At 45.1% G+C, this 18,997-nt stretch overlaps 1 protein-coding gene across 1 annotated transcript in view; it reads right to left on the bottom strand.

The window, feature by feature from the left end:
* Nucleotides 1-18,997, bottom strand: part of LOC138657684 (zinc finger protein 474-like) — a 69,372-nt gene that overhangs the window by 8,389 nt on the left and 41,986 nt on the right. The window contains exon 3 of the mRNA XM_069745385.1: nt 14,630-14,810. Within this exon, the coding sequence (XP_069601486.1) occupies nt 14,630-14,810 (181 nt within the window). The remainder of the gene's footprint in view (nt 1-14,629; nt 14,811-18,997) is intronic.

Below are 18,997 nucleotides of genomic sequence, written 5' to 3'. Positions count from 1 at the left end.
CCACAGGAACGATCCAGGAGGAAACAGGTCCAATACTAGAACATTGACCGGAGGCCAGGATCAAAGCACTAGGTGGAGTTAAACAGAGCAGCACCTAACGTCTTCACCACATCACCTGAGGAAGGAAACTCAGAAGCCGCAGTACCACTTTCCTCCACCAACGGAAGCTCACAGAGAGAACCAGCCGAAGTACCACTTGTGACCACAGGAGGGAGCTCTGCCACAGAATTCACAACAGTACCCCCCCTTGAGGAGGGGTCACCGAACCCTCACCAGAGCTCCCAGGACGACCAGGATGAGCCATATGAAAGGCACGAACAAGATCGGGAGCATGGACATCAGAGGCAAAGACCCAGGAATTATCTTCCTGAGCATAACCAGACACTGGAGTTTCCGCCTTGAAACACGAGAATCCAAAATCTTCTCCACAATATACTCCAACTCCCCCTCCACCAAAACCGGGGCAGGAGGATCAACAGATGGAACCATAGGTGCCACGTATCTCCGCAACAATGACCTATGGAATACGTTATGTATGGAAAAAGAATCTGGAAGGGTCAGACGAAAAGACACAGGATTAAGAACCTCAGAAATCCTATACAGACCAATAAAACGAGGTTTAAACTTAGGAGAGGAAACCTTCATAGGAATATGACGAGAAGATAACCAAACCAAGTCCTAAACCCGAAGTCGGGGACCCACACAGCGTCTGCGATTAGCGAAACGTTGAGCCTTCTCCTGGGACAAGGTCAAATTGTCCACTACATGAGTCCAAATCTGCTGCAACCTGTCCACCACAGTATCCACACCAGGACAGTCCGAAGACTCAACCTGCCCTGAAGAGAAACGAGGATGGAACCCAGAGTTGCAGAAAAAGGTGAAACCAAGGTAGCCGAGATGGCCCGATTATTAAGGGCGAACTCAGCCAAAGGCAAAAAGGACACCCAGTCATCCTGATCAGCAGAAACAAAGCATCTCAGATATGTTTCCAAGGTCTGATTGGTTCGTTCGGTCTGGCCATTAGTCTGAGGATGGAAAGCCGAGGAAAAAGACAAGTGAATGCCCATCCTACCACAAAAGGCTCGCCAAAACCTCGAAACAAACTGGGAACCTCTGTCAGAAACGATAATCTCTGGAATGCCATGTAAACGAACCACATGCTGGAAAAACAATGGCACCAAATCAGAGGAGGAAGGCAATTTAGACAAGGGTACCAAATGGACCATCTTAGAGAAGCGATCACAGACCACCCAAATGACTGACATCTTTTGAGAGACGGGAAGATCTGAAATAAAATCCATAGAGATATGTGTCCAAGGCCTCTTCGGGACCGGCAAGGGCAAAAGCAACCCACTGGCACGAGAACAGCAGGGCTTAGCCCGAGCACAAATCCCACAGGACTGCACAAAAGTACGCACATCCCGCGACAGAGATGGCCACCAAAAGGATCTAGCCACTAACTCTCTGGTACCAAAGATTCCAGGATGACCAGCCAACACCGAACAATGAACCTCAGAGATAACTTTATTCGTCCACCTATCAGGGACAAACAGTTTCTCCGCTGGGCAACGATCAGGTTTATTAGCCTGAAATTTTTGCAGCACCCGCCGCAAATCAGGGGAGATGGCAGACACAATTACTCCCTCTTTGAGGATACCCGCCGGCTCAGATACACCCGGAGAGTCGGGCACAAAACTCCTAGACAGAGCATCCGCCTTCACATTTTTAGAGCCCGGAAGGTATGAAATCACAAAGTCAAAACGGGCAAAAAACAACGACCAACGAGCTTGTCTAGGATTCAACCGCTTGGCGGACTCGAGATAAGTCAAGTTCTTATGATCAGTCAAGACCACCACGCGATGCTTAGCTCCTTCAAGCCAATGACGCCACTCCTCGAATGCCCACTTCATGGCCAGCAACTCTCGATTGCCCACATCATAATTTCGCTCAGCAGGTGAAAACTTCCTGGAAAAGAAGGCGCATGGTTTCATCACCGAGCAATCAGAACTTCTCTGCGACAAAACAGCCCCTGCTCCAATCTCAGAAGCATCAACCTCGACCTGGAACGGAAGCGAAACATCTGGTTGACACAACACAGGGGCAGAAGAAAAACGACGCTTCAACTCTTGAAAAGCTTCCACCGCAGCAGAAGACCAATTGACCAAATCAGCACCTTTCTTGGTCAAATCGGTCAATGGTTTAGCAATACTAGAAAAATTGCAGATGAAGCGACGATAAAAATTAGCAAAGCCCAGGAACTTTTGCAGACTTTTCAGAGATGTCGGCTGAGTCCAATTATGGATGGCTTGGACCTTAACAGGGTCCATCTTGATAGTAGAAGGGGAAAAGATGAACCCCAAAAATGAAACCTTCTGAACACCAAAGAGACACTTTGATCCCTTCACAAACAAAGAATTAGCACGCAGGACCTGAAACACCGTTCTGACCTGCTTCACATGAGACTCCCAATCATCCGAGAAGATCAAAATGTCATCTAAGTACACAATCAGGAATTTATCCAGGTACTCTCGGAAGATGTCATGCATAAAGGACTGAAACACTGATGGAGCATTGGCAAGTCCGAATGGCATTACTAGATACTCAAAATGGCCCTCGGGCGTATTAAATGCAGTTTTCCACTCATCGCCTCGCTTAATACGCACAAGATTATACGCACCACGAAGATCTATCTTGGTGAACCAACTAGCCCCCTTAATCCGAGCAAACAAATCAGATAACAATGGCAAGGGGTACTGAAATTTAACCGTGATCTTATTTAGAAGGCGGTAATCTATACAAGGTCTCAGTGAACCATCCTTCTTGGCTACAAAAAAGAACCCTGCTCCTAATGGCGACGATGACGGGCGAATATGCCCCTTCTCCAAAGACTCCTTCACATAACTCCGCATAGCGGCGTGCTCAGGCACAGATAAATTAAACAGTCGACCTTTTGGGAATTTACTACCAGGAATCAAATCGATAGCACAATCACAATCCCTATGCGGAGGTAGGGTATTGGACTTGGGCTCATCAAATAAATCACGGTAATCAGACAAGAACTCAGGAACCTCAGAAGGGGTGGATGACAAAATAGTCAGAAATGGGACATCACCATGTACCCCCTGACAACCCCAGCTGGACACAGACATGGATTTCCAATCTAATACTGGATTATGGACTTGGAGCCATGGCAACCCCAACACGACCACATCATGCAGATTATGCAACACCAGGAAGCGAATAACCTCCTGATGTGCAGGAGCGATGCACATGGTCAGCTGGGTCCAGTACTGAGGCTTATTCTTGGCCAAAGGCGTAGCATCAATTCCTCTCAATGGAAGAGGACACTGCAAGGGCTCCAAGAAAAACCCACAACGCCTAGCATACTCCAAGTCCATCAAATTCAGAGCAGCGCCTGAGTCCACAAATGCCATGACAGAATACGATGACAAAGAGCAGATCAAGGTAACAGACAGAAGAAATTTTGACTGTACCGTACCAATGGTGGCAGACCTAGCGAACCGCTTAGTGCGCTTAGGACAATCAGAGATAGCATGAGTGGAATCACCACAGTAGAAACACAGCCCATTCAGACGTCTGTGTTCTTGCCGTTCAACTCTGGTCAAAGTCCTATCGCACTGCATAGGCTCAGGTTTAAGCTCAGGTAATACCGCCAAATGGTGCACAGATTTACGCTCGCGCAAGCGTCGACCGATCTGAATGGCCAAAGACATAGACTCATTCAGACCAGCAGGCATAGGAAATCCCACCATGACATCCTTAAGGGCTTCAGAGAGACCTTTTCTGAAAATAGCTGCGAGCGCACCTTCATTCCACTGAGTGAGTACGGACCACTTTCTATATTTCTGACAATATACCTCTATTTCATCCTGACCCTGACACAGAGCCAGCAAATTCTTCTCTACCTGATCCACAGAATTAGGCTCATTGTACAGCAATCCGAGCGCCAGGAAAAATGCATCGATATTACTTAATGCAGGATCTCCTGACGCAAGAGAAAATGCCCAGTCCTGAGGGTCGCCACGCAAAAAAGAAATAACGATCCTAACTTGTTGAACTGGGTCACCAGACGAGCGAGGTTTCAAAGCCAGAAACAGTTTACAATTATTTTTGAAACTCAGAAATTTAGTTCTATCTCCAAAAAACAAATCAGGAATAGGAATTCTCGGTTCTAACATAGAATTCTGAACCACAAAGTCTTGAATACTTTGTACTCTTGCCGTGAGCTGATCCACACATGAAGACAGACCTTTAATGTCCATTGCTACACCTGTGTCCTGAACCACCCAAATGTCTAGGGGAAAAAAAAAGGCAAAACACAGTGCAAAGAAAAAAAAAATGGTCTCAGAACTTCTTTTTTCCCTCTATTGGGAATCATTAGTACTTTTGGCCTCCAGTACTATTATGAAAGGTAATTCAGTACCACAATGGACATAGAGGTCAGCGCACATACAGTGACCTGGCAATAACCCAAAAAACAAGAACGAGCTCTGAGACGTGGGAACTCTGTTGACCGCAATCCCTAATCCTCTCCAACCACACTAAAGGCAGCCGTGGATTGCGCCTAACGCTCCCTATGCAACTCGGCACGGCCTTAGAAACTAGCTAGCCTGAAGATAGATAATAAGCCTACCTTGCCTCAGAGAAATACCCCAAAGGAAAAGGCAGCCCCCACATATAATGACTGTGAGTTAAGATGAAAAGACAAACGTAGAGATGAAATAGATTTAGCAAAGTGAGGCCCAACTTTCTGAACAGAGCGAGGATAGGAAAGGTAACTTTGCGGTCAACACAAAACCCTACAAAAACCACGCAAAGGGGGCAAAAAGACCCTCCGTACCGAACTAACGGCACGGAGGTACACCCTCTGCGTCCCAGAGCTTCCAGCAAGCAGAAAAAAACAAATTGACAAGCTGGACAGAAAAAAACAGCAAACAAATAGCAAAGAGGAACTTAGCTATGCAGAGCAGCAGGCCACAGGAACGATCCAGGAGGAAACAGGTCCAATACTAGAACATTGACCGGAGGCCAGGATCAAAGCACTAGGTGGAGTTAAATAGAGCAGCACCTAACGACTTCACCACATCACCTGAGGAAGGAAACTCAGAAGCCGCAGTACCACTTTCCTCCACCAACGGAAGCTCACAGAGAGAACCAGCCGAAGTACCACTTGTGACCACAGGAGGGAGCTCTGCCACAGAATTCACAACAGATGGGGCTTTGTTGTGTCATGCTGATGGTACGTTTTTGTCCAGATATCAATTTACGGTGGTTTTCAGGAAGGCGGTGCAATTATTGGGGTTGGACAATTCGTGTTTTGCACCTCACTCTTTTCGGATTGGGGCGGCAACCGAGGCCGCATTGGGCGGTTTGGGGGGTGAGGACATTCGCCGATTCGGGCGGTGGCAGTCCAATAGGTATCGCAGTTATGTTAGGCCGCACCGGGTAACCGCAGAACGTTAATGCTTCATGAACTGTGGGTATTTGCTTGTCTTGTTTGGCTTTTCTGAAGTGTTGTGTTTTGTTGTTTCAGGGTCTCTGCCGGTATTGGTGTGGATCTTCGGTCACTCGTTCGTTCATCGGGGAGCTTTACGTGCTGATGTGCGGAGAGAGGGTAGACAACTTGGTTTTGAACGAGCGGTGGCTGTGGTTCGGTGGCTTGGTTTCCGGGGAATGCTCTGGAGCAGAGTTTTAAAGGAGGTGCACAACAGCGTGAGTTTGGACAGGGCACCGGATATTTTGGTTTTGCATGCCGGGGGGAAAGATTTAGGGGTACGGCCTTTCCGGGAATTGGTTAGGGACATCAAGCAGGATTTGTTGCGGCTGTGGGTTTTGTATCCAGGCCTAACCGTTGTTTGGTCGGAAATTGTGCCACGTACTCGTTGGCGGAACATGCGGTCTTGTGTCAAAATTAACAAGGCCAGGGTGAAGGTGAACAGGGCGGTGTCGTCTTTCGTGTCCCAGAATGGGGGAGTAGCCATGCGGCATTTTGAACTGGAGAAGGGTGAAGGTGGTTTCTGGTTAGCGGACGGTGTGCATTTGAATGCGGTGGGCAATGATCTTTGGGCTTTGGGCCTACAAGAGGGTGTTGAAAGGGCCATAGCTTTTCGGTTTGGGGGGTCTCGGGCCTTTGAGGTGTTCATCGGCCCTCGTTGTGGCGGCTGGGGGGAGTCCTTGGAGTTGGTGGAAATTGGTTCGGGGGATCCATTGGCATTTGGGTCCCCTGTTTTTTCAGAGTTTAACAGGTTTCAGATCTGGTGAATTGTGGTGGGGACTTTCAGCTGGGGTGGCCAAATCCCCGTGAAGTTATCGTGAACAGTTAAATCTTTGAGTTTATTGGTGCTCCCGAGCCAGGGTGGTAATGGCTGGGAGTAATTCGGTGTTTACTGTTATGTTCAGAGTTATGTTTTTTGCCAGATTCTTTGTAGTTTCAAGGACTCCTCCTAGTATAAGAGTAATATTTACATTGTGTGTAATTATTAATTTGATGTGTTAAAATAAAAAGGCTGCTGTGGCCAAGTTATTCCAAAAGTAATTATTGTCATGTGTTTTTTTTTTTGTGTGAGTGGGACTTTGGATGGTGCAATGGAGCAAAGGGGGAGGTGGCCAAGGATGGGTTTTGGGTAAAAGGGGTTCACCCGGTATACCCAAGGTCTCGACAATGCCAGTGTCAAGTGAAATTTAGCTAATCAGAGGTCAAGTAAATTGTTAGATTTTCCGAACTAGTAATCTGCTGGATTATATTCAATTTTCATGGGCTATTTAGTTTTCACATTATACTTAGGCTGTCACAGGTTCCATCTAGTACTTCTGTACATAGCAAACATCTTTTACAAATACTTTATCCCTTGCTGTACTAACTCTCTTAATCGTCACAATTCTGTCTCACAATTGTCAAGTCATCTAACATACAGCTCTGGCAAAAATTAAGAGACCACTTCAAAATTTTCAGTTTGTCTGATTTTTCTCTTCCTAGGTATATTTTTGAGTAAAATGTAAATTGTTCTTTTATTCTATAAACTACTGACAACATGTCTCCGAAGTTCCAAGCAATACATTTTGTATTTATTTTCTGAAAATGAGAATTGCTCAAAATAACAAAAAAATACATTGCTTGCAGACCGCAAATAATGCAAAAAAAAATAAGTTCATAATCATTTAGAAACAACAATATTAATGTTTTAACTCAGGAAGAATTCAGAAATCAATATTTTGTGGAATAACCATGATTTTTAGTCACAGCTTTCATGCGTCTTGGCATGCTTTCCACCAGTCTTTCACACTGCTTTTGGGTGACCTTATGCCACTCCTGGTACAAAGATTTAAGCAGTTCTTCTTTGTTTGATGGCTTGTGACTATCCATCTTCCTCTTGATTATATTCCAGAGTTTTTCAATGGGGTTCAGGTCTGGAGATTGGGCTGCCCGTGACATGGATTTGATGTGGTGGTCCTTCATCCACACCTTGATTGACCTAGCTGTGTGGCATGGCGCATTATCCTGCTAGAAAAACCAGTCCTCAGAGTTGGGGAACATTGCCTGAGCAGAAGGAATCAACAGTTTTTGCAGGATAACCTTGTATGCGGCTTGACTCATACGTCCTTCGCAAAGATTAACCTGCCCAATTCCAGCCTTGCTGAAGCATCCCCAGATCAACACCTGGTCGTCTAATGGTTAGACGGAGACCTGGAGAGGCATACAAGCCACAGTGTCTTGCACCCACTGTGAAAAATGGTGGAGGATTGGTGATGATCTGGGGATGCTTCAGCAAGGCTGGAATTGGGCAGGTTATTCTTTGCGAAGGACGTATGAGTCAAGCCACATACAAGGTTATCCTGGAAAAACAGTTGGTTCCTTCTGCTCAGGCAATGCTCCACAACTCTGACGACTGGTTTTTCCAGCAGGACAATGCGCCATGCCACACAGCTAGGTCAATCAAGGTGTGGATGAAGGACCAACACATCAAATCCCTGTCATGGGCAGCCCAGTTTCCAGACCTGAACCCCATTGAAAACATCTGGAATGTAATCAAGAGGAAGATGGATAGTTGCAAGCCATCAAACAAAGAAGAACTGCTTAAATTTTTGTACCAGGAGTGGCATATGGTCACCCAAAAGCAGTGTGAAAGACTGGTGGAAAGCATGCCAAGACGCATGAAAGCTGTGACTAAAAATCATGGTTATTCTACAATATATTGATTTCTGAACTCTTCCTGAGTTAAAACATTAGTATTGTTGTTTCTAAATGATTATGAACTTGGTTTTATTTTGCATTATTTGAGGTCTGTAAGCAGGGCAGGCTCCAGGTTTTCATGGGCCCTGGGTGAATTCATAATGTACGGATACGGCAGAGAAATATGGGTTTAGTACAATGCCAAAGATTTCACTTACTTCTTACATTACATGAGTGATATCTATTGTGCATTCTACATTAGCTTAGAAACCAGACAGCATAGTCCTCTATACAGAATAATGAGCCCCATATATTGCTCCAAACAGAATAATGAGCCCAATATTATGCTCCATACAGAATAATGAGCCTCATATAATGCTCCATACAGTATAATGGGCAGCACGTAGTACCCCATACAGAATAATGAGCCCCATATAACGCTCCATACAGTATGATGGGCACCACAGAGTGCTCCATACAGAATGAGCTGCATATATTGCTCCATACGGAATTGACCACATATAATGCTCCATACAGTATAGTGAGCCACATATAATTTTCCATACAGTATATGATGGGTCCCATCTATTGCTCCGTATATAATGGGCCTCATATAATGCTCCATACAGTATATGATCGGCCCCTTACAGTATACTGAGTCCCATATATTGCTCCATACAGAATGGGTCCCATATAATGCTCCAAAAATAATTGGCCCCATAAGATGCTCCATGTATAATGGGCCCCATATAATGCTCCATATATAATTGGCCATATAAAATGCTCCATATATAATTAGTCCCATAAGATGCTTCATATATTCTTCATATATTATTGGCCCCATATACTGCGCCATATTGAATTGGCCCCATATAATGCTCCCTATAGAATTGGCTTCATAAGATGCTCCATATAGAATTAGCCCCAAATATATTGCTCCAAATATTTAAAAAAAATGAAATACTCACCTCTCGTTGCTTGATGCTGCTCTGCTCTGGACTCCTCACCGTCGGCGTCTTCCTGCTCTATGTGCTGCGACTGCTCAGACAGAAGGGGCGCACTGGTGATGTCATCGCGCCCTCTGACCTGAACATCACAGTCAGAGGATGGAAGACGCTGCAGCACTGGAACCGGGAGAGGTAAGTATCGCAAGTGCCGGGACCCCGAGCAGGCGGGGGGTGTCCACTCGCAGGGGCCGGCACTATAGCGTGCCAGTGTCCCTGATGGCGAGTGGGACCCCTGCCTGCTCAGGGCCCCGGCACTTGCCCCGGTGCAACGGGTGCTGATGCCGGCCCTGTCTGCAAGCAATGCATTTTTTTGTTATTTTGACCATTTCTCATTTTCAGAAAATAAATACAAAATTTATTGCTTGTAACTTCAGAGACATGTCGTCAGAAGTTTATAGAACAAAAGAACAATTTACATTTTACTCAAAAGTATACCTAGAAAGAGAAAAATCAGATAATAATAAAAATCTTTAATAATCTTTATTTTTATATAGCGCTAACATATTCCGCAGTGCTTTACAGTTTGCACACATTATCATCGCTGTCCCCATTGGGGCTCACAATCTAAATTCCCTACCAGGACTCCAGCGCTGCAAGGCTGCTGTGCTATCCACTGCGCCACCGTGCTGCCCAGATTAACTGAAAATTTTGCAGTAGTCTCTTAATTTTTGCCAGAGCTGTATACTTGATAATCAGGACTTTTTCTTACATCTTTAAAGTGGATCTGTCACCTTAAAGGGAACCTGTCACCTCATAAGTACTGCAGTGCGCAGGTGCTGGGAAAGGTTAGAGAGGTCCAGGGCATGCGCACCGCAGTACTTTACGCTGCCCTCAACAGGGCAGCGTAAAGTACGCCTGCATAGGAGCCGCGGCAGGAAGCAAAGAAGAGGACGTCATCGTATGAAGATGGGAGGCGCCAGACCCAGACTACGACGATCGGACCCGGACCGAATCGGGACCGCCCCCGGGTGAGTATAATGCTGTAGGTAAGCCCCTGATGCCGGTGGCCTCAGTTTACAAGGCCAAAATGCAGTGACAGATTCCCTTTAATATGCTGCCATATTATGGAGATTTGCTCTATTACTAAACAAAATGGTGCAAAAAAATAAGCAAAGAATATATCAGAAATATGGTTATAGCGTGCTGTGTTCATAATTAATGTAAATCTTTGTTACAAGTGCATTGATTATAAGTCACAGCCTGTAAGGTTAGTGCATTAGTCAACAGTTACTGCATGTATTCTAATGAGTGCATTGGGGTAATAAATGCCAGCCTGTACTATGGGTGCAGTAGTTAAAAGTTATTGCACGTGTTATGACGAATATCCTGGTTATGAATTACAGCTTGTAGTACCGGTGCATTGGTCATAAGTGACAGACTGTATTATTAGTGCACTGGTTATGATGTGTCACATAATGTATCATCAGTATGTTAGTCATGAATCAAAGCCTGGGTTCTGATCACATTGGTTATGTGTCATAGACTATATTACAGTTATAAATAAAAGCCTTTATTATGCGTGTGTCGCTTATGAGTCACAGTCTGTATTGCGATCAATTCATACATTGCAGATTTGCACTTGTTACTTTCGACAGCAAATCTGCAAATATCTACAGGGAAGTCTGCAATAGCTGGTTGCTGTCACATGGGGCGGAATGTCACAACAAGAAGTCGGGTTGACTCGAGACCAGCAAAGAAGCCCTGCTGGGATCAGAGTAATTACTAGCGGAGGAGAATAATTTTTTGTTTTTCATTCAATTCATTAGCAGGGCAGCCGTGGTTCTGTAGCAAACTTCAAAATATTGCTTTTTTTAATAGCGAATTTAAGCCAAGACTCCATAGGGAAGTCTGCAGCAGCAAGTTGGCTGTAGCTATTACTTGGGATGGAATGTCACCATAGTAGGTGCGCCAAGACCGGCAGGGAAGCTCTGCTAGGATTATTGGAATGACCAGTGGAGGTCTCTGGATTTTGTTTTACATTTCTTCCATAGCAGATAAAAAAATTTCTCCATGGTAGATCAGGAACAAAACTTCATTTGTATTTTTTATTGTGGATTTCAGTTATTTCTAAGGTAGTAATCTGTAATAAAAACATAATAAACATGCAGGCAAAAGTCCTATGTCGTAGATTGAAAAATGCACAAAACAGGTCAGTATCTGTTAGAAAATAACAGCAGGGTGAAGATGAGATTAAAATAAATTAATTCTTTTTTTCAGTGCCTTTAGGCAGCTGTGGATTTTTCATCTGAAAATTTTCTGTAACCTGAAATATCCTTTCATACTGTGTGACAGCCCAGGAGTCCATTTTTCACAATGGTATTGCCTTCCTCTCAGGGAGCGTGATGCCATGCTTGGAAGTGAGCAAGATCCCTTTAACAGGTAACATGCCCATACAACAGTGTTCTGCCTCCAGGCTCGAAGGGGGAGCTTGAGACCCGGATTCATTGGAACTTCCCTATATATTCTGGCTGGAGGGGGAGTTAGAGTCAGTCTGTCAGAGGGAGTCTGTCAGAGAGGTGTGAGGAGTGAAAAGCTGGGACCATGCAGACAGGTGGTTCTGCAGCTCCTGGGAAGGAAAGAGAAAGACAGAGCAGTCTGTAGGAAAGTGTGAAGGAGGAAGGAGCACAGGAGAAGTGAAGAGCTGGAGGGGAGCTGCGACAGAGCTCCCTCCATGCTGAAGCGCAAGAACACTGGAGGCCGGAGGTTTTGGGGGTAACTGTATGCCCCACAGCAGAAACCGGTGGGCAGGAGATTTCAAGTCGCCTGTCCACCATTAACACCGAAGGCACAGCAGAATATAGAGCCCAGAGTTGCAACCAGAGACACCTGTAAAAAGGCTTGAGTTGCCTGCCATGCGGGTAGTGTCCTACTTAAAGGAAAGAGAGAAAGTGAGGACCTTGTGTGAAGCCTTAGGCAGCAAGAGACTACAACACAGCACAGTATGGAAGGCTTCAAACCCCACCTGGCTAGGGGGATTCCGAAATGCTACCAAGCTAGCCGGACCTCACCATTACCTGTGATCCGTACCCTGGACTGTGGCTGCATAATACCAGTAAAAAGTAAAGAGACTGCAACCTTGTGTCCTCCAATTCTTTCCAGCACCATACTGTCTGTCATCTCTACCCATTACATCGGGAGTCCTGGGGACTAAGCTTCACCTGTGGGAAGCCATACCATCCCTGCAGCAATAACATCATCCCCAGTGGACCCCTTTAAGCAGGGTCGGTCATCCCTGACCGAAAACCAGAGGTGGCGTCATGAACATTCTTTATTCACAACAACCCCGTTAAAGACCTTTCCTATAACTTGGACATCCAGGGCCATGGATCGGGTCACTGCCACCATCACTACCCCTTTAATGACCACCGGACCCGGCCCAAGTACCCCAGGGTCTTAGAGGGTGCTCCAACTGCAGTAATAGAGCTGCAGAAGTGAGTAGTCACAGGACAAGATTGGTCTTATTGGACCAGGTGCATGTTGTATTGCCAATGTGCTGGGATAACACTGTGGTCACAATGGAGCTGCAGGAATAAGCTCGGAATTGGAAGTAAAAATAGTGGTTTGGTGCCAATGGGGGCAGAGGGTGTTTGTACTTGTATGGAGCCTACTAAAAACGCTATCAGTCTCGAGCATTTTTTACTATTGAGAGGTAAGGGGGAACATCAGGAGGTTGACATTGAAAAAAAAAGATCTAATACTGTGGGAAGGTGAGCCTACTGTGTCCCTTAAGGTACCTTCACATATAACGATTTCGTTAACGATATCGTTGCTTTTTGTGACGTAGCAACGATGTCGTTAACAAAATCGTTATGCGTGACAGCGACCAACGATCAGGCCCCTGCTGGGAGATCGTTGGTCGCTGGGGAATGATCAGGACCTTTTTTTGGTCGCTGATCACCCGCTGTCATCGCTGAATCGGCGTGTGTGATGCTGATCCAGCGATGTGTTCACTGGTAACCAGGGTAAATATCGGGTTACTAAGCGCAGGGCCGCACTTAGTAACCTGATATTTACCCTGGTTACCATTGTAAAAGTAAAAAAAAAACACTACATACTCACATTCCGATGTCTGTCACGTCCCCCGGCATCAGCTTCCCGTACTGACTGTGAGCGCCGGCCGTAAAGCAGAGCACAGCGGTGACATCACCGCTCTGCTTTACGGCCGGCGCTTACATAGTGCAGGGAAGCTAGCGCCGGGGGACGTGACAGACATCGGAATGTGAGTATGTACTGTTTTTTTTTTTTTTTACATTTACAATGGTAACCAGGGTAAATATCGGGTTACTAAGCGCGGCCCTGCACTTAGTAACCCGATGTTTACCCTGGTTACCCGGGGACTTCGGCATCGTTGAAGACAGTTTCAATGATGCCGAAGTTGTTCCCCTGATCGTTGGTCGCTGGAGAGAGCTGTCTTTGTGACAGCTCCCCAGCGACCACACAACGACTTACCAACGATCTCGGCCAGGTCGTATCGCTGGTCGTGATCGTTGGTAAATCGTTTAGTGTAACGGTACCTTTAGGGTTATGTCAGCCTGGGGGTAACTAAGGATACATTGCTGCAGAGCTGAGCTCAGTCCTGAGGGAGACAATTAATGACTCTAGTCTGGATTGTGATACGCATCTACTCTGAGCCTCCGCAAAGCACTAGCTGTCTTGCGGCCTGAGGAGTTGAGAGGTGGTCTGGCTGCTTCATTTGTGTAGTGTATTATAAATACCGTAAGTGAAATTATTTAGTCAGTTTTTCTGCATATTGAACTTTGCATATTGCATATTATACTTTGGGGAGTCTAAAAGGATTAGAGCCATTTAAAGGTAGGGCTTCATAACCACTTAATAGCCAGTGGGAGATAAGATATTAAGTGATCCCAGTGAAGCAAGCAGTAGCCAGGGCTAGGAGGTAAAAGATAAACTTTGTAATTAAGCATTCTGATTTTGTGCCTCATCTAAGATCTGCAAACCTAACAAGTAGTGAGCTTCTTGTGCCACTGATTTCATTAGGACAAGCCAATAATATCAGATCTGTGAGAGTAGGTGCTTCCTGTACACATTAGACTAATATTGGCTGAACCCACTGATATCGACAGGTTTGGCTGATGGCCTAATATGTATGGGGGGCACTGGTCGATTGAAGGTGGGAGAGATCAATCGCATCATTCCCCCGAGACAAGCTGTCGGCCGACCTGTCAGTTGGCGGCTTTCTCATAGATAACACAGGAGTGCTTGGCCGAGTGAGCGCACCTGTGTATGGGAGTGTCGGTTGATATGGTTGCTGGCCGAACTATCAGGCAAAGCATCCATTGGCCAACAATCACCTAATGTGTATGGCCAGCTTAAGACTCTAAAGAATAAGCTATCACTGCTATAGTCTCAGAAAACCCATTTAATCCTGCAGTAGGTAATTGCTTTTTTACTGATTATTGCCCTCCTGTACCTCCAATATGTCTGACTTCTGGCTTCTTTGGTTCAGGTCTTTGCAAATTCTTTGGTAGTTGGTCATTTTCCAAATGCCATTTCTTCAAGCACTGAGGTTCATGAATGCTGATAGATTTTGTTCCAAACTCACGTCCACAAATATAGCACACAACTGTTGGGGGTGGTTTTACAACTGGTGGCTGTGAACAGAATAATTTAAGTAAAGGTAACTAAGAATTTAAAGTTAGAATTTAAATCATAAAAGAGGTCAAATTCTGCAGCAGCATGGTGCTCCATCTCATACATCCATCTCTACAACAAGGTTCCTCCAGGCAAAAAAGATCAAGGTGCTCAAGGACTGGCCAGCCCAGTCACCAGACATGAACATTATTGAGCATTTTCTTAACCTAAACCACATTTCGGAGGGTTCCAGCTTTTATTTACATAACATGGATAAGCGACATAACATCTGTCAGGGAGTGTAGGAACATTTGAACAGACTTATAAAATGTTATTAATTCTAAGTAACCAATTACTCAATTTTTTGCACTACATTTCTTTTACAGGATTATGCTAAAGTGAGATCTGTGTCACAGAGTGGATTATTAAGCAAAAAGTAAATGTTCTTATGTATGCCTTCTGTGTACCCGTTTTAGCTGGTATGCAATTTCTGGGTTTTCTGTCAAATTGATATCTTTTTCACCACTGATATGATTTCACTAATGAAGACTAAATCCACTATGACAACTTTTGCTTTGAAGAGAAGTGGGAGTTTCATCACAATGCACTCACTCTGCCCTGAGTCCTATCAAAAGGCAGCAAGTGATAGATCAGTGACATAGAAATGCACTCCCCTGACTCATGCTGCAGCCATCTGTGTATCATATGAGATGCAGCTACAGCCTGTATCCCCTACCAACTGCTTGTGATAGGTTTCTCTGTCAGCTCTTACAAGCAGGAGGCAAGTAGACAAGTTGATGCTACATCTCATATTACATGCTGGAGGTGCATATAACACTAACAGAGAATGTAGACAGACAATGTCTCAGGGCAGGGAAGATTTATAAGTACAGCAGCTAATCATTGTATGAGTTCACCTACTATATCACTAGCTAGAGACACAATTGTAGGACTTCACAACCAGGATACGTCTCCTTCACCTTGTCTACTTCTGGAACCTCAGTCCTGATTATCACAAAGTTCATTGAGTTTTGGTTGGTGAACAAAAAGTTCAAGACAGCCTCACGCAGGACTCTCAGCCGGTTCAGCCTGACCGGGGGTTTCTGTTATGGAGGTTTGGGTTCCCGCACTGACAGTAGCTGGTGGTTTGCGCAGCTCTGATACCCGAAACATGGTTTGTGCAGGTGGTGGTGGAGGGTGTTGCCACTAATGTCGGTGCTCCCATTCGAAGTCGGCTTCCTCCTCCCAAAGAAACAACCTCTTAAGCAGAAGCAGGGCACGTGACACCCACCACATACCATCCTTTACAAAAGTGGACTTTCTCGCCTACATAGAGGCTATGTAGGTGATAGGGCATACACCTCATTGCCTGTGCCCTGTTCCTTTATAAAACGTTACCCCTTTATGTGGTTGAAGACCAAAACACTCCCCCCCATGCACTGCTTCTCGAATTAGGCTAACTTATGACCCACTAGAAACTGCTGGGCCAGAGCTTTGGACCGCATCCTTACTTCCACATTAGGAAGCTCCCACAGCCAGCAGAGGTCATCCTCCTGGGGGTCGGGGGTCCCACTTTCCTTGGTCCCAGTTAAAGTTGTCAGGCAGGTCCGACTTTACTGTGCAATTCATTTACACATGGCTGCAGCATACAGATTAAAACAAAGTCTCTTTTTAGTGATGTTCCCTTGGTTTTGTGTCCCAACGGTCCATGTCCTCACATTGTCCTGAGACCCACCATCTTCACCCCACTCTGTAACCCGGCTAATCACAACTCTATTAATCATCTAATTCCTAGTGTAGTGCAAACTGTATCCCTATCTATTGTATGGTTCCCCTAGTGGACAAACCGCCCTCATTCCCAGAGATGGCCTTAGGCTTAGCCTGTAGGAGAACCGAACACACAACACTGGCCATATGGATAAAATATAGCACTATTATTATCACTCTCATAACATATATAAAACTTCCCCTTTGCTGACACAACATTCATCATCCCAGCCTCCCCCCTACACACAATGTTCTTTTGACTCTGGGAAAGCTAGTACTGATAATCACCAGAGAGATATTCTGGGGTATCCAAATTCAGGGAACACAATGGTGTATTGAAGCTGTTCGGCCACACCAAGGGTGCATTAAGCACCTTAATTAGCATATGGAAACAGGGTTTTTTTTGCACATCAGAGGAACAGATTTGTGCTGTAAAGGTATGATTTTGATATATGACTGTTAGGAATCGAGTTCCCGCCGCTGCACTGGGGGAGAATCTCGAACCATGTCCGCTGCAGTCTCCCATTCTCCACCAGCTGCAGTGGAACCTGCTCAGCAGAGACGTAGATCCTAGCGTCTGCCTCAAGCTGATACTGTGCACTTGGTTACTGCTGCCTTTCCAGGCTCTGCCTTTGTAGCCAGTACTGATCAGCAGCGAGCAGGCGTTTCAGGGACTAAGTCCTGCTTTTCCCATACCGAGCATGCACACGGGACGACCTCTCATTGGAGGTCGGGGGTCACATGCTCTGGTCCTGTAGCAGCTCCTATTGGACCATTAGGAAGGTCCTTTAGAGCTACAGCTATAAAAGGTTTGCATGGCCTCACGGCCATGCGCTAGTATAAACTTGATAACGTGTGTCTGTGTAGATGAATGTCTGTTGATGGATGACAGCTCCTTAATCATTCCCATTCCTTGTGTTGATGACTGCTCGTGAATGGTGGAAGCTACCTAGTGCCCGATAGTGCTACCTGCACACTTAGCACATGTTTCTGCGTCTATTTGCAGTGCCTACCTGTACGGCACCGTGCGCAATCAGTGCGCCTTCCTGACAGCCAGTCAGTGTAGGGTGGGAATTCCCGCTTGGACTCTGCATCTGACTTAGGGCGTCCTTAGGCGTGGGCTCAAAAGCCACCTAGGGTCAGAGCGAGTCCAATCACCAGTTTAGTGGGGGTGATTCATAGGGATCCTACTAGTGTCTTTCAGCTGCACCCTGTGACTGCTAACAGGGCCCAGCGTATTTACGGTGACTCTGTGAAGCAACAGAGTTCGCTACATTCACACTGGGTGAGGTCTAACCCACGTGTGAGCAAGCGTCCATCAGCCATTAGTCAGCAGCAGGTGTCATCTCTGCACGGTGGACCCCGGACTGCGAACGCACCTCATATTCTCTAATATTATTATTTGGTGCGTTCCGCCAGTCCTAACAATGACTGTGCTTAGTTTACATTTTTTGGGGGGGTGACATATATTGATGATATAAGCACTTGGTATTGTCAACTCTGGTGACAGATTGGCTTTAAACCTATGTAACTCTATTGAAGTCTTGAATCATATAAGAGACAGAAACCAATATACAAAGAGGAACCATTGTAGCATAGATTTATACCTAAATAACTCATCAGACTCTGTTTAGAAGTATTACATGTATTAATAAAAATAGTCATTATTTTTAATCAAACAATAAAGAGCACTGCTAGTAGAACAATAAGTCAAAAAAGTATAAAATGTGAAAAATATCAAGGCATTGGCAAACCATAATTTTGGTAATCAGAGATATTTTTACATAAATCTTCCACTTTTCATCTCCACCCAGAGAGCTTATAAGAAAGAAATGCATGTGAAACATGTGTCACTGTGGTAGTTATCAGCTTCAAAGAGACAAAGAAGCTTTCTGAGATATATGCAGATTAAACTCAATAGTGAGACAGAAAAGTAATAAAAACCAGAACAAGTGCTGAAAAGAGTCAGCAGATGTTTATTGTGATCAAGATGTGAAGAAATTCAAAGGACCTTAGCAAACTGGTCTTTAATAATGTTTAAAACTAATATGTCCGTATGTTCAATCAGCGCAAGTAAACCAGGACAAATGCAGAATATATAAAGAAGACCTGTTACTAGGTCAAAAGTGGCCATTTTTTCTTTTAATTTATTTCCTCTGCTCACCTGAATATTCCACCATATGGTTCTAGACATATGGACCTTAGTATGTAGAGCTAATTTTTTTTTATCCTTACCATGGGAGCAATACACAGGATTCTCTGGGGTGAGGGAGATGTCTATTGGCTGCTCTGGATTATTTATCCTGTGGGCTACACCTCTTTGGTAAAGACCATAAAAAGCAACTCTGAATAAAAAGGCCCATATCTCTGAAATCGTATAGTGAATTAAAAAAAATAAATGGCAACAATAGAAAACAGGGAATACTTATAAGAGAAGCGG

This window comes from Ranitomeya imitator, chromosome 1 (genome assembly GCF_032444005.1).
Source record: "Ranitomeya imitator isolate aRanImi1 chromosome 1, aRanImi1.pri, whole genome shotgun sequence".
NCBI classification, from domain to species: domain Eukaryota; kingdom Metazoa; phylum Chordata; class Amphibia; order Anura; family Dendrobatidae; genus Ranitomeya; species Ranitomeya imitator.
This window is presented reverse-complemented; position numbering and strand designations above follow the sequence as displayed.